At 37.6% G+C, this 24,834-nt stretch overlaps 1 protein-coding gene across 3 annotated transcripts in view; it reads left to right on the forward strand.

The window, feature by feature from the left end:
• The first annotated feature begins 392 nt into the window (after nt 1-392).
• RGS9 (regulator of G protein signaling 9) overlaps nt 393-24,834 on the forward strand; it is a 100,634-nt gene continuing 76,192 nt past the window's right edge. For all 3 annotated transcript variants that reach the window (XM_074224731.1, XM_074224729.1, XM_074224730.1), the window contains exons 1-2: nt 393-633; nt 23,735-23,831. In XM_074224731.1, the coding sequence (XP_074080832.1) occupies nt 577-633; nt 23,735-23,831 (154 nt within the window). In that variant the 5' untranslated portion in view covers nt 393-576. The remainder of the gene's footprint in view (nt 634-23,734; nt 23,832-24,834) is intronic.

Here is a 24,834-nt window from a genome sequence, read left to right on the forward strand (position 1 = left end):
AATGCTTGTAGGTCCAGGACTTGAATCCAAATGTTCCGACTCCAGATTCAGTTTTTCTTTATGCTTATTCCACACATTTAACCTCATTCTTACTAATTGTGCTATTGATATTTGGCAGCATCTATCAGCAAGTGAAGCACTGTCTCTCTCTACTTAAGACAAGGACAGAGATCGTGATTGATTGCCTTCTACAAATCCTCTTGTATCCTTAGCTTCCCCATCACCTCATTGTTGTCTTGGTTGGGTGCACGCCCTCCCCCTTGTGGCCAGATAGCAAAGGTACAGCTCATGCTAATGAATATAGAACCACTTGCTGATTGGGTGGGTGCCTTATTCTACAGCTGCTTTTCAAGCTGCTTGCAGAGCGAGACTAAATCATAGCAGCAGCAACAGCAGCAGCAGCAGCAGCAGCAGCAGCAGAAGCAGCCAGCATCATTTACTACCCTATTCTTTATCATTACCTCTCCTGATCCCTAGATCATTCTATTTCTTATCTTCTAATTTTTTTTTGTAAATTTATTTTTAACCACCACACCATCACTTATTCACTGTTTCTGAGACTATTCAGTTTCCAGGATGACTATCAAACATCAAGGCCAGCAGTACAGGCCAAGAATGGCATTCCTCAGAAAGGTAACCTCTGTCTCTCATAACCTGGTGGGAACTAGGTGGGGCATAAAACCAATTCTTCCTTAGGAATTAAAGCCTGGACAATACCTAGAAGTTGTGGGAGGGGGATAGACAGAGGAGCAGGTACAGTCCTGGGAAAAAGGCAGTTATTTTTAATTGTTACCACTATTGATATTTGATAAATATATTGTGACATTGTGTATGTATCTGTTTAAGGAAAAAAGCTATTAAGGTTTCCAAACCAACTGGGTATACAAAGTATCAAAACACAGAGAGCTCTTGTTTAGAGCAGAGTGTGGATGAAAACAACCTGTTAGATGAAAAAACTGAGTATTAAGGAGCATCTCAGCAGATCTGTCTCTAGTCTTTTTTCCCTCCTTATGTAATAGACACTTGATTACCAAATATATTCTCTACAGAAATTGGTTGTTTTCTTGAAATTGAAATTCAATATTTGAAAGTTGTTTTTTTTTACAATACTCTGTATAGACCGTTGTAATAAGTCATTTGGGGCACTGGTCCTATTAGTATCGGTTTGTCTGTTCTTTGAGCCAGCAGTGGCACTTTCTACTATTTCTCTTGAATTACAAAGATTTTGGGGACTAAACATCTCAGTAAACTAAGGACTATCCAGTTGTATACATGGAGTTTGTTGAGTCTTATTGAAAGAGGAAGTATTTTGCTTGGCATCATTCTATTTCAGGTCTGTTAGAGAGGCATTTAAGAAAACTGGAGTGGAAAGATTTGAAGAGGATTAAGCATTAATCCACCCTTTTTCATCTTCCTCCCTCCCTCCCTCCCTGTGGTTTTATCTGTGACTGCTGCTCATCTTCTTAGGCTTATCTTTGGAAACAATAATAGCTGAATCCTCTGTGATAGACATAGCCCCTTGCTTCAGATTATGATGGAGTCCCAACTTCCCAATTAGAAATTTCCCAGTTAGAAAATAAGTCCAACTATTCCAAAAAACTCAGGAACCTATCTCAGCTAGTGAATGTAGGAGATTGATCAATGAAGTATGGAGAAGACCAGAATATTATTCTAGTTATACTCCAGAAACCCTTATGTTGTATTTTAGGATCTTTGATGCAAAGGGAAACCAATAACAGATATATTTTTAAAACCATTTTTTGGAAGACTTTACATATGTATCTATTATCTTTATTCTATTTCCTCCTAATTGAAAATTTCCTTCCCCAAATCCACCTTCCAGTTGAGATTCAAGATCATCATCCTATCTTTATACTGAATCAATCCCCAAACAAATATTAAGACTCCTATTTTTGATTCCAACACATTTTAGCTGCCAATAAGTTATTTTAAAAAACTCATTTGGAGGAGGGATAGATTTCCTATGCTTGGTCACAGAATCTGGAAAAGGGGCTATAGTTGGGAGGTGTAAAAAGGTAAAATCTGCCTATGTATTATGGAAAGAAAAATTTCCTAGCAATTAGGGTTGTCTAAAATGGAAGAGATGCTTTTAGGAAGTTGCGATTCTCCCCTCACTGGAAAGCTTTTAGTGATGACTGGATGACTACTTGTTGGGAATGTTATTCCTATACAATTCCTGTATGAGAACAAATTGATCTAGTTAACTTTGGGATCCCTTTAAAATCTGAGATTCTTTCATTCTTATTTTATAGATTGGTTATTTTGAAATCCTTTGATAGGATGATTCTGGATACGTTATACTCTTTTTTGGTCTCCTAGTCCCTGGTTCCTGTTCTTATTTCCTAAAGCTTTTTTTGATTGTTTTTAAAAGGGCTTAGCTAAATTTTCAGTGGTAAATAATCCTTGCAAAGCACGGAAAGGAAAGGAACATTTAAATTTAATTTTTATTATTTTTTTCAATTAACATTTATTTTTTCCTCTTACTCCCACCTTCAATAGAAAATTAAAACCCCTATAGCAAATATGCAGCCTCCATCAAAGAAACTTTCCCCAATTGTCCATGTACAAAAAAATTTGAATCTATTTGAAACCTTAGACCTCTGCTTCTCTAATGGGTAACATTTCACTATGAGTTTTTTGTAATATTAGTTGACCATGGCATCAGAGTTTTTTTGATACACATACTGATTTTATTGTATAAATTGTTCTCCTGGTTTTGCTCACTATGCTCTCCATCAGTTCATACAAGTTTTCCTGAGTTTCTCTGAAGCTTTCCTCTTCATCATTTCTTATAGAACAAGAGTATGCCATCATATCCATATAACATAATTTGCTTAACTGTTCCCCACTGATGGGCACTCCCTTATTTTCTAGTTTTTTGCTAGCTCAAAAAGAGCTGCTGTAAATATTTTGTGTGTGTGTGTGTGTGTGTGTGTGTATCTATCTATCTATCTATCTATCTATCTATCTATCTATCTATCTGTATGTATGTATATGCCTTTTATTTCTTTCTTCTCTTTTCAATATAGACCTAATAGTGATATCACTATTAGTGACAGCACTATCACTGGGGCACATTATGCACAGGTTAATTTTGGAGGGCATGATTAACAGATTGCTTTCTAGAATTACTACACTAGTTCACAGCGTCACCAATAGTGCATTAAAGTATATGTATATTTTTTAATAGTCCTCCTGGCATTTGTCATTTCCATTTTTGTCAGGTCAACCTAGCAATGGGTATGAAGTGGCACCTTGGAGTTGTTGTAATTTGTTTTCCTTTAATTATTATTTATTTGGAGCAGTTTATTATACCTATTTAGTAGAATGGATTTAATTTTCTGAAAACTATTGTTCATATCCTTTGACTATTTATTGAGTGATAATTGGATTTTATTCTTATACATTTGAATAAGTTTCCCATATATATTATAAATAAGACCTTGGGGCAGCTAGGTGGTACATTGGATAGAGCACTGGTCCTGAAGTCAAGAGGATCTGAGTTCAAATTTGACCTCAGACACTTAATACTTACTTAACTGTGTGAACTTAGGCAAGTCACATAACCCCATTGTCTTGTAACCCCCCCCCCCCCATGAGATCTTTATAAAGGAAATTTGCTGTATTAGCTGAATTGATTGCTTGTACAAAACTTTTAAATCTTGTGTTATAAAAATCTTTTTTTGTAATACCTTTTCTAATCTGTAATTTCTATCACTTGCTTGGCCATGAACTGTTCCCTTCCTCTTAAATCTGACAGATAATTTCCCCATTGCTTCTCTGATTTATTTATGATGTCATTCTGGATTCCTAAGTCCTGTATTGGTTTGGAGCTTAACTTGGTAAATGGTATGAGATATTGCTCTATATGGTTTCTTTCAATATTCCTAGAAATTTTTGTCAAATAGTGAGTTCTATTAATAATGAGATCATTGAGTTTATCAACAATAGATTTGCTCTTTCATAGAAAAAAATCTAATTAGTTAATGGTTTATCTACTTAAAATAATCTATTTCCTATTTTTATTTATTAATAACTTTTTCTGACTTTAATTTTGTTAAGAGATTAACAAATTCTTTTTAAGGCATTTTGATTTTAATTGTGGTTTTTTGATTTGTGGGTCTTCTAGTTTATTTTTTTTTAATTGCATGCCTAATTCATCGATTTATTCTTTCTTTTATATGCCTAAGAACTTACTGATATAAATTTGTTCCTAAAGAGTGCTTTAGCTATATTCTCAAATTTTTATTTGTTGTCTTACTGTTGGTATTATCTTTAATAAAAGTATCTGTTGCTTGTATGATTTTGTTTCAGTTTTCTATTGTAGTTTTATTGATTAGTTTCCCTTAGAACTTACTTAACTTTTTCTTTAAGTACTTAGATGCTATGCCATTTAATGCATATGGTTTAGTATTGACATTAATTTTTTAGCTGGTTTTCTTTTAATTAAGTCTGGTTTTGCTATTGATTTTTTGAGAGAATAATTGCTTACTCTGTCTCTTTAACATCAGCTGAAGCATAATAGATTTTGTTTTATCAGTAATTTTATCTCTTTGTGAATCCTTATGTTTCAAATATGTTACTTGTAAGCAGCATATTGTTGAATTCTGTTTTCTAATCTAGTCTACTATCCTCTTCCATTTTATAGGTGAGTCCCTTCCTTACATATTCATTTACTAAAGTTATTGTATACCTCCTCTTTTACTTTTCTTCTCAGTTTTCTATCCACTCTTTTTTAAAATTGGTTTTTGTAAGGCAATGAGGTTAAGTGACTTGCCCAAGGTCACCTGCTAAGTAATTATTAGATGTCTGAGGTCAGATTTGAACTTAGGTCCTCCTGACACCAGGTCCGGTGCTCCATATACTGTGCCACCTAGCTGCCCCTCTATCCACTTTATTTTTTTAAGATTTTTCAAGGCAGTGGGGTTAAGTGGCTTGCCCAAGGCCACACGGCTAGGTAATTATTAAGTGTCTGAGGTCAGATTTGAACCCAGGTACTCCTGACTCCAAGGCTGGTGCTCTATCCACTGCGCCACCTAGCCGCCCCTATATCCACTCTTTATAAAGAAAAGTATGGGGCAGCTAGGTGGCATAGTGGATGGAGCACCAACCCTGGAGTGAAGACTTCCTCTAAGACTATTGATTATAATAGAATTCTGAGGAACACATATATCATTTCTCCTTATTAGAGAGCAAACAGTCTATGCTTGTTTAGTTTCTTATGATTGTTAACCCATATTTGCTTTTTTTGTTGTCCCTCTTTTAATCTTGTTTGTATTTTGAAGTTTCTATGCAGTTTTCATTTTTTCCCAAGGAATGGGATCTCTATTTGAAGATCTCTATTTCATTAAGTATTCATTTCCCCCCCTTACCCACCCCCCCCAGGAGAATTACTCAATTTTGCTTGAAGTTTAAAATTTTTTTTTTTTTACTGTAAGCTTCTAGTTTTTGCTTTCTGGAACATTACATTCCAAGCTCTCCATTTCTTCATGGTGGTGGCTCTTAAATCTTGTGTGATCCTAACAGTGGTTCCTTGGTACTTGAATTCTTAGTTTTTTGTTTGTTTGTTTGTATTTTTAGGTTTTTGCAAGGCAATGGGGTTAAGTGACTTGCCCAAGGCCACACAGCTAGGTAATTAAGTGTCTGAGGCTGGATTTGAACTCATGTACTCCTGACTCCAGGGCCGGTGCTCTATCTACTGCATCACCTAGCTGCCCCTGCCATTGCACCACCTAGCTGCCCCCAGCACTTGAATTCTTTCTGCTTGCTTGCAATATTATTTTTTTTAACTTGCAAACTCTGAATCTTGTTCATACATTTTGGGGAATTATTATTTTGGGTTTCTTTCAGTATATGCCTGGTGGATTCTCTCATTTTTATTTTGCCCTATTGATCTATGAGAGCTGGAAAGTTTTCTTTTATTTCTTGAAATTTGATATCTTGATTCTTTTTTTTTTTTGACATGACTTTCAGATTGTTCAAAATTTCTTAAAATACCTCTCCTTGATCTGTTTGATCTTGGTCTATTGTTTTTTATGTAAATGCCATTATTTTAACAGCTCTGCTGTTTCATAGCATAATGAAATTTATTTGATCAATTCTAATTTTTAAGGAGTCTGTTGCTTGACTAAAGTTTTATACCTCTTTGACAACTTGTTAGTTCTCTTACCAATTCTATCTTCCTTAACTCTTGTTTCTGTTCCATTTATTTCTTGTAATACTTTCATTTGTGAAATCTTTTCTTTTTCATATTTATTTCATTTCTTCCAGGAATTATAACTGAGCTTGTATCCAAACTTTATTTCTTCTAAGGGTTTGCTTTTAGATGTTTTGGAGTCATTCTCTTTTTCTATGTATATGTCTTGAATATTCCTTTCACTATAGTGACTGTTTGTGGTGAGATTTTTTTCCCTTATTTTTATTCTTCTAGCCTTACTTCCTGATTTCAGACTTTGTATTATGGCTAAACACTGTGTACTTTTTGGAAAGATTGACTTGCTTGCTCATGATTCTATTTTCTGTTCTGTTGCTGTTTAATTGGGGGGTATTGAGTATTATGTTATTCTAGGATATTGGTTACAATTGAGCCTGGGAATCTTCATGTTTTCTCTAAAAACAGTCTGATCAAGGGTGAAATCTGAGAACTTATTTTTTGGTTTGAGCACTACAGGTTCCTGACCTGGGTTTAGGCCTGAGAAATTCAGCTGTGGGCTTGAAGTTTTGGTTTGTTTGCTCCTGGATTCAGTCACTGTCAGTTGGAAAGCTCTTCAGGTAACAGAACTATAGGCTTCTGTTTGATTTGGCTTTCCTACCCAAGTTATGCTGTAGGCTTCAGACTGGGCTGGGCTGGGGCTAGATCTGAGAACCAGAACCATTTCTGAATTCAGAAAAAGACAGTTACTGTTTTCTTCTTTATTTTCTTCTTGATAAAGACACAGTTTAAGACCTGCAACCATTTCTTGACCTGAAGATACTCTCCTCAGTCAACACTGAATATATGACATAGCATGGAGAAGTAAATGACAGGGTTGCCAGTTAGCACCAGTTCTTATTCCCCTGCCCAATTATAGATAAGAACCGGGACCCTTCTTGTCCTATTGTACAGTTGCTGCCAATCATCCAAATGCAACTGAAGCAGATTAGTTTGATGATTTTTCTTGTTAATGAATTAGATAAAAAAAGTTCAATTGAAACAAAATCTACTTTCTCTTCCTTTCATTATCATACCATATGACTCAATAATATTCCAATTCATTTGTAAACTATAATTTATTTACCCTAACTGATAGCATCACTTTATTTTCTCCTTCTTTGCCACAAGACAAAATATTGTGATAAATATTTTAGTAAATGAGGGATTTTTTTTCCTCATAGATTTTAGGGGTATAGGCTTAGTAGTGGTATAATTGGGTCAAACTGGATATGTCTAATCAAGTAACTTTTGAAGCATAGTTCTGTAACAGTTAAAATTAGGATAGACTGAGGCATAATCAATTTACTAGTAAAGTGTGAATTTATCTCTAAATAGATTCTTAGCTTCCCTTGCAAAGATAAAACCCCAAATGAGGATAACTCTATTTTATAGCTTTATAGTTTAAGGAGTACAGAAAATAGGAAAACTAGCATCATAGATGGAAGAAAATATGATTGGGTGGAAATTGGGAATGAAGATTATCAATAACACTCTCCTCTCCTGTAACTAAATGTTAATTGTTAGGGTCTAGCTATATCTACAAGGACAGGATAGCAAACCTAACTTTTTTGGATAACGAACTAGATTTGATTATCCTTGAAGGATAGCTTGGTGATGTAAAGATACTTACCCAGATTCTTTGGTACTCCTGTCTCCTTCAAAGATAACAGTCTTCCTTGACACAAGAATAGAACAGGAGAACTGAATTTCTAAACTTAAATCATTACAGAGCAGCCTGAATTTCTGAACTGAGTTTAAGAAAGAACCATAATTTAGGCAGTTATAGGGCAGAGTCAATTATTTGTAAGTAGAATAAATTAAAAAAGAAACAATCAATCTGATTATTAAGTTCCAAAGAGCTTTTGAGAATGGCTGAACCAATTCAAAGGTCCATCAGCACTGCATTAATGGACTTCTGAGATACCTTGCAGCTTACACTCAGACTGATAAAAGCCAGCTGGGCAGAAGAATGCAGTCTTCTCCTTTTCTTCTTCTACCATAATAATATAATTTGCATACCCTATCTACATTTAATACTGATAAACATTGCCTTTCTTTCCAGGGCATGGTATTGAATCAATATGGTGATGCACTAATTTTTTGTTCAAAGTGTGGTAGTCTACATACATTTATACCATCTATCCATGCTTTTTTGACTCTATGACTGCTGGATTCCATTCTCCTGGACTGCTGGATTCCATCATGATGCTATTGATCACTTAGTTTATTGACTTGTTAATTCCTTATGATTCCATTTAGGCTTTATGGCCTGAGTCAAAGATCAACTTTTCTACATCATACACTGTGTTTCTCTTAATGTATCTTAGAATAACATAGCTTTTAGGGACTGCCATATTACAGTGTTGAATCACATTGAGCCTGAAATCCACTATATCCCTCAGATCTTTTTTCTTAAGCGTTTCTGTCTAGTTATGACCTTTATTTGTGAAGTTGTTTTTATCAAAGTTAAGTGTAGAACTTAAATTTATTCTTATTATACATAGTTCAGCTTATGCAATTCAGCTATTCAAGCTTGTGGAAATCTTTCAAGAATACAGATTCTATTATTGTACTGTGTTGTCATTTCTCTAAGTTTAATGTTATCTGAAAATTTGATAACCTTGACATCCAGTTTTTCATTCATCTTATTAATAAAAATGTTGGACATTTTAATGGAATGCTCCATTAGAGAGTCTATTCCATGTTGACATGGACACCTGAACAACTATTCTGAGGCCAGTCATTTGACCACTTCCAAATGCACTTATCTCTACTATCATCTAGCCCACAATTTTCCATCTCTCCCATAATATAGAATTAAGGACTTCATCAGATACCTTACTAAGCATACTCTGTTTTTAGAATTCCCATGACCTGCTATGTTGATAACTCTGTCAGAAAAGGAAATGAGAGTGATCTAGCATGACCCTTTATTCATGAAGCTGGGTGTGCTAGAATTTTGCCAAGAATAGAAGGCAAGTTCACTGTTGAATTTTTTTGACAAGTCAATCTTCTATTCTGTTTTTTTAAACTGAGACATCATTTGCCTTTTACAATTCTTTCTCTTTCTTCCAGCATCTTTCAAAGATGACCAATAATAACTCAGTAATTACATCAGTCAGATTTTCATTACTCTACAATTTAATTTTTCCAGGTCTGGTGATTTAAATTCATTGAAAGCAGCAAGATACATTTTGATTGTCTTTTTAACTTAACTTAGCTTTACACTTACTCCTAGACATTTCAAACCTCAGAAGTTCAGTATATTAGGAACAGATGCACTGAGAGAAAAAATAGATTTTTTTTTAAATTTAAAATTTTACCCTGAATTCACAGCTCTGATGGAATTCTTCTAAGGGCTAATCTAATTATTAATTATTCATATCTTCAGAAAAAAAATTATGGTCAACCTAACACTTCAGGAAGAGTTGGAATCTCTCTTTTCAACATTCTCTATGTTGGGATTAATACTTAGATTATACCATCAAGTCCTCTATCTTCATGGACAGGATTCAGTGTAGAAAAAAATACTGGAGACACAAGGAAAATTTTCTTGAAAATGAGAGTTGTGGGCGGCTAGGTGGCACAGTGGATAGAGCACTGGCCTTGGAGTCAGGAGTACTTGGGTTCAAATCCGACCTCAGACACTTAATAATTACCTAGCTGTGTGGCCTTGGGCAAGCCACTTAACTCCATTGCCTTGAAAAAAAAATCTAAAAAAAAGAAAATGAGAGTTGTTAGGTTCTGGAAGGGTGATGTGTGAGACACTTTGAAATTTCTTTCTCTGGAGATTTTAATAAGTAGTAGATTGTCATTTGTCTGCAACATTCCAGGTGTGTTTTTATTTGAAAATAGATAGTCTCAATTGCCTTGCAGGTGCTTCCCAGCCTTTGGGACTCTATGACCTTGATACACCTTGCCTTTTAGAATCCTAAATAGGGGGGTGGCTAGGTGGCTAGGTGGCGCAGTGGATAGAGCACTGACCCTGGAGTAGGAGTACCTGAGTTCAAATCCAGCCTCAGACACTTAATAATTACCTAGCTGTGTGGCCTTGGGCAAGCTACTTAATCCCATTGCCTAGCAAAAAACTAAAAAAAAAAAATCCTAAATAGAATCTCCAAGGAATACATTCAAAGAAAATTCTATCAAAGCCCTTATGGACAGGATCTCTTGAATATTTCTGTGCTACATACCGTTTCCTATGTCAAAATGTGGCATAAATGTTGGAAAGGAAAGTTAATCTCACTATGTTTTTAAATGACTCTTTAGTTATTTCCATGTGATTCTCAGGAGGAATATTTTTAAGTTTATAGGAATCTTTAATAAATGTATTTTTTCCTTTGGAGGGGGGAAAAAAGTGAACTCAAGAGCCTAACTTAGAAACTGGGTGCATCTCCTTATATCACTATTAACTGTCCTCCTCTATGAAGAGAAAGTTGTGGGCTCATCTGATTATTTTTTTAAAAATGTAGCTTCTTGCCTGGACAGATCAATTGTATAGTGAGAAGGAGAGATCTATGTAGAAGGTGGATTTCATGCTATGGAAAGAAAATTGGATTTAGAGTCAGGAAAAACTTGGTTCAAATTCTGACTCTAATACTTATTACTTGTGTAACCTTAGGCACACACCTCACTCTTTGGGCTTCCATTTCCTCATTTATAAAGAGGGGTTGGACTAGATGGATTTTAAGATCCCTTCCAACCCAGTCCTATGACATATCCATATGCTAGACAAGTTCTCTTAGTGTTTTTTTAAGAAGACTTTTCTACTGAAAGGGGAAGTTTGTTTTCTTCTGGTAGGAGTGCATTTTGTATTTTCAATTCAATTGAACAGACTTGTTAAGCATCTACTATATATCAGGTGCCTGGGACACAAAGACAAAAATCAAATAATCTCTGACTTCAAGAAGCTTACTGATTAGAAACAGTGCTTACATGGATAAGTAAATGTAATATATGTATATGTATATCTATAGCAGTAGTAACTACCTGTCTGTCAAACTGAGATGGTCATTGTCACTTCCTCCTTCACTACCATCCCTGTCCATCATCTTCCCTAGGCCCAGAGAAATGAGGGGAGGGTCGACCAGTTGAATCCTTTTTTCCCTATGGTATCAGCTCCCTCTGAAGCTTCCCTAAACACTTGTAAAAAAAATTTATTTTCAGAGTTAAAACAACAACAATAACTAAATGCAAATACTTTCAGTGGTGGGGGCACTAATTACTGAGGAAATTAGGAAGTGGTTCTTGTAGAAGGCCACACTTAAATTAGCCTTGGAGTTAGGGGTTTCTGGAGTCAGAGGTAAGAGAGAGAAAGAATTCCAAGTATATGGAAAAGGGAAGAAGATGGTATATGTGAACAATAGAAAGAAGGACAGTTTGGATGGACAGAATATAGATATTTTATAATATAATGTTATATTTCATATGTGATATTATAATATTATACAATACTTTATATTATGAGCATATGAGGGAGCAATAATATATTATCAATCTGGAAAGAGCATTTGGAGGCAATTTTGATTGGAGGCAATAATTTGAAGACCTTAAATATCAAATAGAGGAGAATCTATTGGCAACAAGGAACTCTTGAAGCTTCTGAAGGAGAGGAATGACAATGTTTTAGACTAGCAGCTAGTACTGCTACTTCCTAACCTACCCTCCCCTATGGGTATTATAAATTTGTCTCTTTTCCCTGTGGTTGTGTCATATGTTACTTAGTGACCTGAAAGTCTGCAGCTCTGTCATTGAGGAAAGCCAAGGAACAAATGTAACTAAATGAATAGTTTTCTTTTCCAACCTCCCTCTTTCCCCTATTCCCCCCATCCCAAAGCTTTGATGGAAACAAAACACATTTCTAAATTAGGAGTCAATGGAAGTTGTCTGAAAGCTAAGTGTCTGTTTACATATTAGCTGTATTAATCTGTAGCTGTCATTCAGGGAGTGATGAGGCTGAAACAGAAGGCATTCTTTGCTAGCATTTGTTTACACATCCAATTACAGTGACAGAATTCCTAAAATTGTATCGTCATTAGTATGGCACTTGATTTGGCTCCAGATATCCAAATAATAAATCCTATCCTCAGCAATTTAAGATCATGAATTTAGAGTTGAAAGGGATATTAGGAATTGTCCCTTCAGAGATTGTTCAACTTTTCCCTCATTTGAAACATGAAGATCCTAAGGGAATAATCTAATAGTTTATAAACTTTTGGCTTTCCAGGGCTGCTAGTCAAAATAGCAAATGATAGTTTCTCTGAGCTTCAATTTCCTCATCTGTAAATGGAACAGCTAGGTGGCACTATAGTGTATAGAGTGCCAGGCCTGGAGTTAGGAAGACATCTTCCTGAGTTCAAATCCAGTTTCAGACATTTACTTTGTGACCTGGGACAAGTCACTTAACCCTGTTTGCCTCAATTTCCTCATCCGTAAAATGATCTGGAAAAGGAAATGGTGAATCATTCCAGTATCTTTTCAAGAAAATCTAAAATGAAATCATCAGAGTCAGACACAATTGAACAATAACTAACAAAAATGGGGCTAGTAAATTGCAACTGTTTCACTGGGTTGTAATGATCTAATGAGAAATTGTATGTAAAGAAAGACCTTTGTAAACCTTAAAAATACTCAAGATATATAAATATGAGAATTTACTGTTAATTCAGCATCCCCTCTCTATTATTTCATCCTTAATTTTTTTTAAAAAGTATGTTTTGGGGGGGCGGAGCCAAGATGGCGACAGGAAGGGATTGAGTCTTAGGCGCTCTCTGATAAAATTTGAAATTAAGGACTCTAACTAAACTTTCAAGAGACAGAACCCATAAAGGGACCCAGTGAGGCTGTTCTCCTACTCAAGGTAACCTGGAAAAGAGCAGAAAGGCTCTGCTCCCTGGGGTCAGAGGGGCAGCCCACCAGAGGGGTGGCCCGCCCGAGTGAAAGAACTTCAGCCTACCGGAGGCAGCCCCACGGCGCTGGGAGCCATGGCTCACAGCAGTGGGGGAGTCTCTTGAGCTGTACCTTGGGGAGCTCTGGGCACAAAGTGGGGGAACAGCAGGAGACCTCTGCTAGAGCCAGCACGTGGAGCCCAGCCTTCAGGGCACACAGCAAGCAGCATGGTCTTTCAGCAGCCCAGATCTGGAAACAGAAGCAGGCGGAGCCCATAAGCAGGAGCCCCCAGGGCATGAGCCCATTGAGCTGAGGGAGGGGAGTGAAGAGAGACTGCAGAGCTCTGTCCTCTACCTCTGGAACAGGACTCAGGGGCTCTGACCACATTCAGATCCTGATCACAGTCTAGGTCCCCCCATAGAACAGCAGGGCACCCCCCCCCACCTCAGCCCCGTGACAGAGGGGGGGTGCTTATGGTCATTCACAGACCAGGAGGGAGGACAGAGCCTCACACACTGAGACTCTTGTGGGAATGTCCCAAAAGCTCAGGAAGCACCCCAAAACCAGGCTCAAGCTGGGAAAATGAGCAAGCAGAGAAACAAGAGGAAGACCATTGAGAAATATTTTGCATATGAGCCCAAGAAGGATCAAAATACTCAGTCTGAAGATGAGGAAGAACAAGCTCCTGCATCTAAAGACTCCAAGAAAAACAGAAATTGGGTTCAGGCTATGGCAGAGCTCAAAAAAGACTTTGAAAATCAAATGAGGGAGTTGGAAGAAAAACTGGGAAAAGAGAGAGATGCAGGAAAAACATGAAAATGAAATCAGCAGCTTAGTCAAGGAAATCCAAAAAAATGCTGAAGAAAATAGCATGCTAAAAACCAGCTTACAAATGGATAAAACAGTTCAAAAAGTTATTGAGGAGAAGAATGCCTTAAAAAGCAAAATTGGGCAGATGGAAAAAGAGATAAGAAAACTCTCTGAGGAGAACAAATCCTTCAGACAAAGAATGGAATTCAGGGAGATTGATAAATTTACCAGAAATCAGGAATCAATACTTCAAAACCAAAAAAAATGAAAAATTAGAAGAAAATGTGAAACATCTCATTGAAAAAACAACTGATATGGAAAACAGACTTAGGAAAGATAATTTAAAAATTATTGGAATACCTGAAAGTCATGATCAGGAAAAGAGCCTTGACATCATTTTCAAAGAATTACTACAGGAAAATTGCCCTGATATTCTAGAAGCAGAGGGCAAAATAGAAATGGAGAGAATCCACCGATCCTCCAGAGAAAGAGATCCCCAAAAATCAAACCCCTAGGAATATTATAGCCAAGTTCCAGAATTCCCAAGTCAAAGAGAAAATATTACAAGCAGCCAGAAGGACACAGTTCAAATATCGTGGAGCTGCAGTCAGGATCACACAGGACTTAGCAGCAACTACATTGGAAGCTGGTAGGGCTTGGAATATAATATACCGGAAGGCAAAAGAGCTTAGAATGCAGCCAAGAATGAACTACCCAGCAAGGCTGAATGTCCTCTTCCAGGGAAAAAGATGGAATTTCAATGAACTAGGGGAATTTTAAATGTTCCTTTTGGAATGGCCAGAGCTGAACAGTAGGTTTGATCTTCAGATACAGGACTCAGGTGAAACATGGAGATTGGAGGAGAGGGGGGAAATATGAGGGACTTAATGAGGATGAACTGCATGTATTCCTGCATAGAAAAATGACACTGATAATACTCATATGAACCTTCTCAGTTAATAGAGCAGGTAGAGGGAGTTTTTATAGTTGAAGCACAGGAGAAAGCTGAATTCGAAGATAAAATATGGTGTAAAAATGGAGTCAATAGAAAAAAAGGGAAATGTAATGGGAGAAAGAAAAAGGAGAGGGGGGAGTAGGCCAAGATATTTCATATTCTAAGATTTTTTTATTACAATGAGCTATTGCAATGATATGGAAGGGGGGAGGCAAGGGGGAACGAGGGAACCTTTGCTCTCATCAGAGGTGGCTAGGAGGGGAAACAGCATATATACTCAATGGGGTATAGACATCTGGAGTAAGAAGGAGGGGGGAGCAGGGGGAAGGGGTGGGGATGTGAATAAAGGAGGAGAGGATGGACCATGGTGGGAGAGTGGTCAGATATAACATTTTCTTTTTTACTTCTTGCAAGGGGCTGGGATTGGAAGGCCTGTTCAGGACCATGGGGCCAGGTGGATTCTGGGCCTAAGGGGTGGTATGGGGCTCAGGGCTTCTTGGCCCCAGGACCAGGGATCTGTCTGCTGTGCCACTCAGCTACCCTACAGCAGAGTCAGAGTGAAAGGAGAGAGAGAATATAGTACATGGTAGTGGAGAAATACAAAAGGAGGGAATTACGATCAGCAATGGCAACGGCATTAAAATATGGAAGTAACTTTAGCAACGGATTTACCATAAAGAATGCGATCCACCCATGACAGAGTTGTTGGTGTTGGAACAAAGACTGAAGCACATTTTTTATTATTATTATTTGGGGGAGTGTACAGGGCAAATGGGGCTGGGTGGCCTGCCTGGGGCCACATAGCAGGGTGATCTTTGGGTGTCTGGGGCCGGATTTGGACCCAGATGCTCCTGGCTCAAGGGCCAATGCTCTGTCTGCCACCCAGCCACCCATACTATTATTACTATTTTATTTTATTTTGGGTCTTTTTTTTCTTTTTTTAGGTTTTTGCAGGGCAGTGGGGATCGGGTGGCTTGCATGTCACATGGCTGGGTGATTGTTGGGTCTATCGGACTGGATGTGGGGGCTGGATGTGGGCTTGGGTGCTTGTGGTTCCAGAGCTGGTGCTTCATCAATTGCACCACCTGGCCATACCTACAATTATTACTATTATTTTTTTCTCTCCCCTTTACTTTATCTCCCAAGCAAGTTTATATTCATGGGGGAGGGGTATTTTGTTTACTCTTTTTTTAAATTTTTTTATTTTTATTAAAGATATTATTTGAGTTTTACAATTTTCCCCCAATCTTGCTTCCCTCCCCCCACCCCCAACCCACAGATAGCACTCCATCAGTCTTTACTTTGTTTCCATGTTGTACCTTGATCCAAATTGGGTGTGATGAGAGAGAAATCATATCCTTAAAGAGAACAGAATTCTCAGAGGTAACAAGATCAGGCAATAAGATATCTGGGTTTTTTTCCCAAATTAAAGGGAATAGTCCTTGTACTTTGTTCAAACTCCACAGCTCCTTATCTGGATACAGATGGTACTCTCCTTTGCAGACAGCCCAAAATTGTTCCCAGTTGTTGTTCCAGGTTGAACATCACTCCCATGTTGCTGTTAGGGTGTATTTTGTTTACTCTTAAACAAGAATATTTTATTAGTGTAAAAAAAACATTTGTACAAAATGAGAGTTAAAAAAATTAAATTAAATTAAAATAAAAAATAAAATAAAATGAGATATTTGAAAAAAAATAAAAAGTATGTTTTATTAAAACCACAAGTAAAAGAAAACTGATTCTGAATATTTGGCATTGTGCAAAGAAAATATCCTTCCCAAACTCTATGATCTTGCCAAGTTGGCCTTCAAACTGGCATGCATTCCTCAAACATAAGCATCACCTACCATTTCTATGCTTTTGCAATAGCTGTTCCCAATTCCTAGAACACACTTCCTCCTCAACCTTTGTCTCATAAAATACCTACATGGAGCTTTCCCTGACCTTCCCTTCATCTACTTTGGATTTTGTTGCTCAGTTGTTTCAGTCGTGTCTGATTCTTTGTGAACCCATTTGGAATTTTCTTGGCAAAGATCATGGAGTGATTTGGTATTTCCTTCTCCAGCTCATTTTACAGATGAGGAAACAGGCAAATAAGGTGAAGTGACTTGCCCAGGGTCACATAAGTAGTATCTGAGGTCAAATATGAACTCAGAAAGCTGAGTCTTCTTGACTCCCAAACCCAGTACTGTATCTACTGTTCCATCTACTTGCCCTACTAGCTACCTCCTATTTATTTTGTTTTTCCCCCCAGTTCATACATAGACCTGTCGATTATCTCAATAAAATGCAAGCCCTTGAGAATAGAACTTGTTTTTGTTTTATTAATCTGTATCCACACTGCTTGCACCCAATAGATACTAAATTCTTACTGATTTATTCATTGGGAGAGTGCACTACAGATTTATCAATATTGTCCCCTCACAAATACATACAGCATCAATGGGAGGAGTAGACACATGGAGAGTTTGCAAGTAGAGAGGCATAGTTGTAACAAAGTACAAATAAGGAAGAATAAGTTACATCTCTGATGTTGCAGGGCTGCTCTCACTGACTTGGGTCTTGCAGATTCCACTGAATGTTGTTCCTCTGTTACACTGTAGTCGCCAGGGGCTCTTACTTATGACATTTCTGAAATTCTAGACAATCCTCTGAAAAAATCTCAAAAGATCTGGAATATCCTGGAATAGATAGGAGCCTCCTTGATTCTACTTTCTCAGTCTTGACTCTGAGAATTGTTTTCTCCAAAAGGAGTATGATATTGGCCTCAGGTTCTTCAGGAACCAACAACTGCTCAGCTCCAGAACTGGTTTCCTCCATGTAATTCTGCTGCAAAATACAATTGCTGATGATATGAGAAGTCCCTACTTCCCCTAACAACAACAACTGAAAGAAAAACAAGAGGAGCAAGGGAAAAGGTAATAAAGTGAGCTCAATAATTGTATTTTTCTACATTAATTCTATACTTCCTCATAAATTCAATAATTCTAGAATTCTGAATTCTCTTCAAAGATCAAATATTAGAAAGGTCAGCTTTGCTCCCCTCTTCAAAACTTTCAAGTCTCAACCCTTAGCCAATATTCCTGACCCTTTTATATGCAAATATGCTCCTCAGAATCTAGAGTTTTTGAAAGCTTGAAAATATAGCTTCTTGAAAGTCTGAAAGGGGCACACATTTACATCTCATTGTCTCTGTCCCTTAACTATTGTAACATCATCAGGAGGATTATGGGGACTCAGTTGATCAGAGCTTTCCTGTCCAGCAAGCTGCTATAGTTATAAGAGCTTTGGACTTTTATGTAACTCCTAAACTCATTCCCCTTCTGAAGCATATTCACTTTCCTTATTCACTTTCAGCTGATAGCCATCATAAAGCATTTGTTGCCAGAACAAAGCTCGGATGCCCTAGAATGCACTCAGTCTTCCTAAAAAACAAACTCAGAACTCCAAATCTATTGCTACCCTTTAAGCCAGGGGTGAGGAGCCTCCACTATGAGGAACTCAAAATCATTTGCTCTGGCACAACCAAGGCAACCACAGTTAGGACTCAAAATTTAAATCTAGAAGCTTTTTAGGGTTAGGATTTTTAAGTTGATAATTTGGTATGGTCTGCAAATGAAAAATATCCAAATGACCCTTAGTATCTGCTCTAAGCTAACTGATTCAGTTGTCCAAAAACCTCTATCCATTTTATGAAATGCCCTACTATTTAGGGGTTGATATTTGGTTAAGTTACATCTAGTTAAGAAGCATTTACTAAGAACCTACTATGTTCTAGCCTTATTGTAAGTGATAGGGATAAAGAAAGGCAAAAAACAGCTTTTGTTCTCAGGGAGCTTACTCACAATGGGGGGAAACAATGCAAACAACTCTGTACTTACAAAATATGTAAAACATAAACGAGATAATCTCAGAGAAAAGACACTAGATTTAAAGGACTGGGAAAGATTTATTGTGGACGTGAAACATTATTTTTAGTTGTTTTTCAATTTTAACAATTTTGTTTTCAAATTTTGAGTTCCAAATTCTCTCCCTCTCTTTCCCCATTGAGAAATCAAGCAATTTGACATAGGTTATACTTGTGTAGTCATGAAAAGCACATTTCTTTTTTTTAATTTATTTTTTATTCTCATTTTGTACAAATGTTTTTTTTACATTAATAAAATATTCTTGTTTACAAGTAAACAAAATACCCCTCCCCCCATGAATATAGATAGACTTGCTTGGGCGAAAAAAGTAAAGGGGAGAGAAAAAAATTAAAATGAAAAAAAAATAGTAATAATTGTAGGTATGGCCAGGTGGTGCAATGGATGAAGCACCAGCCCTGGAGCCACAAGCACCTGAGTCCATATCCAGCCTCGTAAACCCAATAATCACCCAGCCATGTGACATGCAAGCTACCCGATCCCCACTGCCCTGCAAAAACCAAAAAGAAGAAAAAAAAAGACCCAAAATAAAATAAAATAGTAATAATAGTAGGGGTGGCTGGGCACCTGGGTCCGAATCCGGCCCCAGACACCCAAAGATCACCCTGCTATGTGGCCCCAGGCAGGCCACCCAGCCCCACTTGCCCTGCAGCCTCCCCCAAATAATAATAACAACACCAAAAACTCTGTTATGGGTGGATCACATTCTTTATGATAAGTCCATCACAAAAGTTACTTCCATATTTTTCCAACATTGCCATTGCTGATTGCAACTTCCTCCTTTCTTATTTCTCCACTACCATGTACTATATTCTCTCTCTCCTTTCACTCTGACTCTGCTGTAGGGTAGCTGAGTGGCACAGCAGACAGATCCCTGGTCCTGGGGCCAAGAAGCCCTGAGCCCCATACCACCCCTTAGGCCCAGAATCCAGCTGGCCCCATGGTCCTGGACAGGCCTTCCAATCCCAGCCCCTTGCAAGAAGTAAAAAAGGAAATGTTATATCTGACCACTCTCCCACCATGGTCCATCCTCTCCTCCTTTATTCACATCCCCACCCCTTCCCCCTGCTCCCCCCCCCCTTCTTACTCCAGATGTCTATACCCCATTGAGTATATTTGCTGTTTCCTCTCCTAGATATCTCTGATGAGAGCAAAGGTTCCCTCATTCCCCCTTGCCTCCCCCCTTCCATATCATTGCAATAGCTCATTGTAATAAAAAAAATCTTATTATGTGAAATATCTTGGACTATTCCCCCCTCTCCTTTTTCTTTCTCCCATTACATTTCCCTTTTTTTTTCTATTGACTCCATTTTTACACCATATTTTATCTTCGAATTCAGCTTTCTCCTGTGCTTCAACTATAAAAGCTCCCTCTACCTGCTCTATTAACTGAGAAGGTTCATATGAGTATTATCAGTGTCATTTTTCTATGCAGGAATACATGCAGTTCATCCTCATTAAGTCCCTCATATTTCCCCCCTCTCCTCCAATCTCCATGTTTCACCTGAGTCCTGTATCTGAAGATCAAACCTACTGTTCAGCTCTGGCCATTCCAAAAGGAACATTTGAAATTCCCCTAGTTCATTGAAAGTCCATCTTTTTCCCTGGAAGAGGACATTCAGCCTTGCTGAGTAGTTCATTCTTGGCTGCATTCTAAGCTCTTTTGCCTTCCGGTATATTATATTCCAAGCCCTACCAGCTTCCAATGTAGTTGCTGCTAAGTCCTGTGTGATCCTGACTGCAGCTCCACGATATTTGAACTGTGTCCTTCTGGCTGCTTGTAATATTTTCTCTTTGACTTGGGAATTCTGGAACTTGGCTATAATATTCCTAGGGGTTTGATTTTTGGGGATCTCTTTCTCTGGAGGATCGGTGGATTCTCTCTATTTCTATTTTGCCCTCTGCTTCTAGAATATCAGGGCAATTTTCCTGTAGTAATTCTTTGAAAATGATGTCAAGGCTCTTTTCCTGATCATGACTTTTAGGTATTCCAATAATTTTTAAATTATCTTTCCTAAGTCTGTTTTCCATATCAGTTGTTTTTTCAATGAGATATTTCACATTTTCTTCTAATTTTTCATTTTTTTGGTTTTGAAGTATTGATTCCTGATTTCTGGTAAATTCATCAATCTCCCTGAATTCTATTCTTTGTCTGAAGGATTTGTTCTCCTCAGAGAGTTTTCTTATCTCTTTTTCCATCTGGCCAATTTTGCTTTTTAAGGCATTCTTCTCCTCAATAACTTTTTGAACTGTTTTATCCATTTGACCTAAGCTGGTTTTTAGCACGCTATTTTCTTCAGCATTTTTTTGGATTTCCTTGACTAAGCTGCTGACTTCATTTTCATGTTTTTCCTGCATCTCTCTCCTTTCTTTTCCCAGTTTTTCTTCCAACTCCCACTTTTGATTTTCAAAGTCTTTTTTGAGCTCAGCCATAGCCTGAGCCCAATTTCTGTTTTTCTTGGAGTCTTTAGATGCAGGAGCTTGTGCTTCCTCATCTTCAGACTGAGTATTTTGATCTTTCTTGGGCTCATTTGCAAAATATTTCTCAATGGTCTTCCTCTTGTTTCTTTGCTTGCTCATTTTCCCAGCCTAAGCCTGTTTTTTGGGGTGCTTCCTGAGCTTTTGGGACACTCCCACAAGGGTCTCAGTGTGTGAGGCTCTGTCCTCCCTCCTGGTCTGTGAATGACCATAAGCGCTCCCCTCTGCCAGGGGGCTGAGGTGGGGGGGCCCTGTTGTTCTATGGGGGGAGCTAGACTGGGATCAGGATCTGAATGTGGGCAGAGCCCCAGAGTCCTGTTCCAGGGGCAGAGGACAGAGCTGGGCAGTCTCTCTTCACTGGGCTCCCTCAGCTCAATGGGCTCATGCCCTGGGGGCTCCTGCTTACCGGCTCCACCTGCTTTTGTTTCCGGGTCTGGGCTGCTGACTGTGTGCCCTGAGGGCTAGGCAACATGTGCTTGCTCTGGCAGAGGTCCCCCACTGTTCCCCCACTTTGTGCGCGGTGCTTCCCGGGGTGCAGCTCAGGAGACTCCCCCGCTGCTGTGAGCTGCGGCTCCCAGCACCCTGGGGCTGCCTCCGGGAGGCTGAAGTTCTTTCGCTCTGGTGGGCCACCCCTCCGACCCGGGGAGCACAGCCTTTCTGCTCTTTTCCAGGTTACCTTGAGTAGGAGAACTGCCTCACTGGGTCCCTTTGTGGTTTCTGTCTCTCAAAAGTTTAGTTAGAGTCCTTAGCTTATGAGTTTTTATCAGAGAGCTCCTAAGACTCGATCCCTTCACATTGCCATCTTGGCTCTGCCGAAAAGCACATTTCCATGTAAGTCATACTGTGAAAGAAAATAGAGACCAAAAATTCCCAAGAATATAAGAAAAGTATTTGCATTCATACTCCAACAGTTCTTTCTCTGGAGATGGATAGCATCTTTCATCATAAGTCCTTCAGAATTTTCTTGGATCATTGTATTGCTGTAGATCATCTTACAATATTGCTTTTCCTGTGTATAGTATTCTCCTGGTTCTGTTCATTTCACTTTTCATCAGTTTATGTTAAATATTTACACACTTTTTCTTGACAGTGGGATTTTAGCTAAAACTTTTAAAAGTTGAAACCTAAGGAATGTTCTCTCTCCTCACCTCTATCTTTTAGAATGCCTCTTCTTTCGAGGTGTATCACAGGGGCAGGTAGGTGGCACAGTGGATAGAGTACTGGCCCTGGAGTCAGGAGGACCTGAGTTCAAATTTGACCTCAGACACTTGATAATTACCTTAACTGTGTGACCTTGGGCAAGTCACTTAACCCTATTGCCTTGCAAAAACTAAAAAAAAAAAGATGTATCTCAAACATTACTGCTACATGAAAACTTTCCTGATCTCATCAATGGTTGTCTGGTTATCTTCCAAATGATATTGTATTTCATAATTGGCAATTAAATCATTCAATGCAGACTTGAGCTCAAATCCTGCCCCAAATATCAGCTGTGTGACAGAAGAAGAGCAAGTTGTTTAATATTTCTTGGCCTTAGTTTCTTCATCTGTAAAATGAGGATACACTTACCTTCAACAGGGTTGTTGTGAGGATCAACTGAGTTAATGTATGAAAGGTGCGATTTTAAACCAAATAAATGCTATTATTACAATTACTACTTTGTATTTATTTTTGTTTTATATATATATATATATATATATATATATATATATATATATATATATATATACATGAATGTGTATATATACACCTATATACACACGTTTACCCTGTTGTTCCCCCCCCCCATTTATAGTGTAAGTTTTTTGGGATTAGGGATTGCTTTGTTCATAGTATCTGCACCCACCCCCCCATGTCAGATATATGGTAGATGTTTAAGAAATACGTGTGGATTGATGATTCCTATTCTAATGACTTATCATGTTAGGGGGTTTCTCTAAGCATGTGTCAGTAGATGTATGCTTTGAGAGGTCTTCCCAAGTCGGAAAGTCTTCAAGTATGGCTCAAGTGACAGATGATGTTTGTCATCTGAAGACCAGATGAACTGGATGGAAAAAAATTACAAATACTTTTATTTATGTTTTATTAAAACCAGAAGTAAAAGAAACAGTTCTGGATATCTGGCATCACACAAATAGAATATCCATATAAGTATGCCAAATATCTAGAATCAGGTTTCTTTTTCTTCTGGCTTTAATAAAATGTAACATAATTTTAAAAGATTTAAAATCTGAGGAAATAGACAAGAAATGCTTTGTTAGATGGTATTCATTTTTTTTTTAGGTTTTGCAAGGCAATAGGGTTAAGTGGCTTGCCCAAGGCCACACAGCTAGGTAATTATTAAATGTCTGAGGCTGGATTTGAACTTAGTTACTCCTGACTCCAGGGCTGGTGTGCTATCCACTGCACTACCTAGCCACCCCTGGTACTCATCTTTTAACCTCCCTCCATTCTGTCTTTCAGATTGAAACTTTGGTGAAAGAGATGCAGAACCCAGAGACAGGAATCAGAATGCAAAATCAGCGGGTCATGATCACTAACATCCCTCATGCAATGACAGGTAGGACCCGGCAGAGCCTTGAGGGTATTCTAGAGCTGAAGTCTGTGCTTGGAACAGAATGTATTCTTGTCACACCAGTTGGATTACGTCATAAACAGGAAGTGAGAGAAGTCAATTCTAAAATAAGGTTTTGATGTTGTAATTCCCAGGAGTAGGAGTTTTCAATATGTCATTTCTTGAAATCATTTCTCCTGGGTCACTATTTAAAAGAAATAAATATTTTATTTAATGCAGTTTGTTTTTATGACAAATTTCTTTCCCTTTATTCTTTCTTATAATAGAAAAAAGCATAATTGGGTAAAACTGATTGATGCAATTATAATTACTGATCTGTATTCAGTCTTTCATTTTTTTACTGAAAAATTATATTGTATTCAAAAATCAAACATTTAAAACATTTAGTTCTGTTTCCTTTTTCCACTGCCACTTTTAATATTATCATAACAATGGTATGTTGTTTCTTATTTTTGTTTTCTTTAGTCTGCATTCATTCACAATGTCTTCATATTCTATTTCATTAATATAAAACAATTAGTTCAGTTTTCTCAGACTGAAGAGCCCTACTTGACTTCCAATTCTTTTGCTAACATAAAAAGTGCCACCATGAATATTGTTTTTAATAGAACTTTTTGTTTGTTTCATTATATCCATGATAAATAAGATTTCACTGTCAGGTCACTTAACTTCTTTAGGATGAACCTTAATAGAAACACATTATCTGTACTTGTGATCATTTATTGTCCCTTTTTATTTCTACTGAATTTAAGTCATGTTTTTTGAGAGCCTTGACACGTTCCAAGGTAGAGTCTCCAATCAGAGGATTGATTGCACCTTTTGTGGACAACGTATTCTGTGCTAACAAATCCATTGGGGAAGACTTATATTTCCCCTCTTAATTTGTTATAAATTTTCATTTTTAATTTTTGATATTGTCAATTAGGTTTTCTTCTTATTTAAAGAAATACCCTAATGGTTTATTTATTTTTTAAATTACCTCTACCCC

This window comes from Macrotis lagotis, chromosome 2 (assembly GCF_037893015.1).
Source record: "Macrotis lagotis isolate mMagLag1 chromosome 2, bilby.v1.9.chrom.fasta, whole genome shotgun sequence".
Taxonomy (NCBI): domain Eukaryota; kingdom Metazoa; phylum Chordata; class Mammalia; order Peramelemorphia; family Peramelidae; genus Macrotis; species Macrotis lagotis.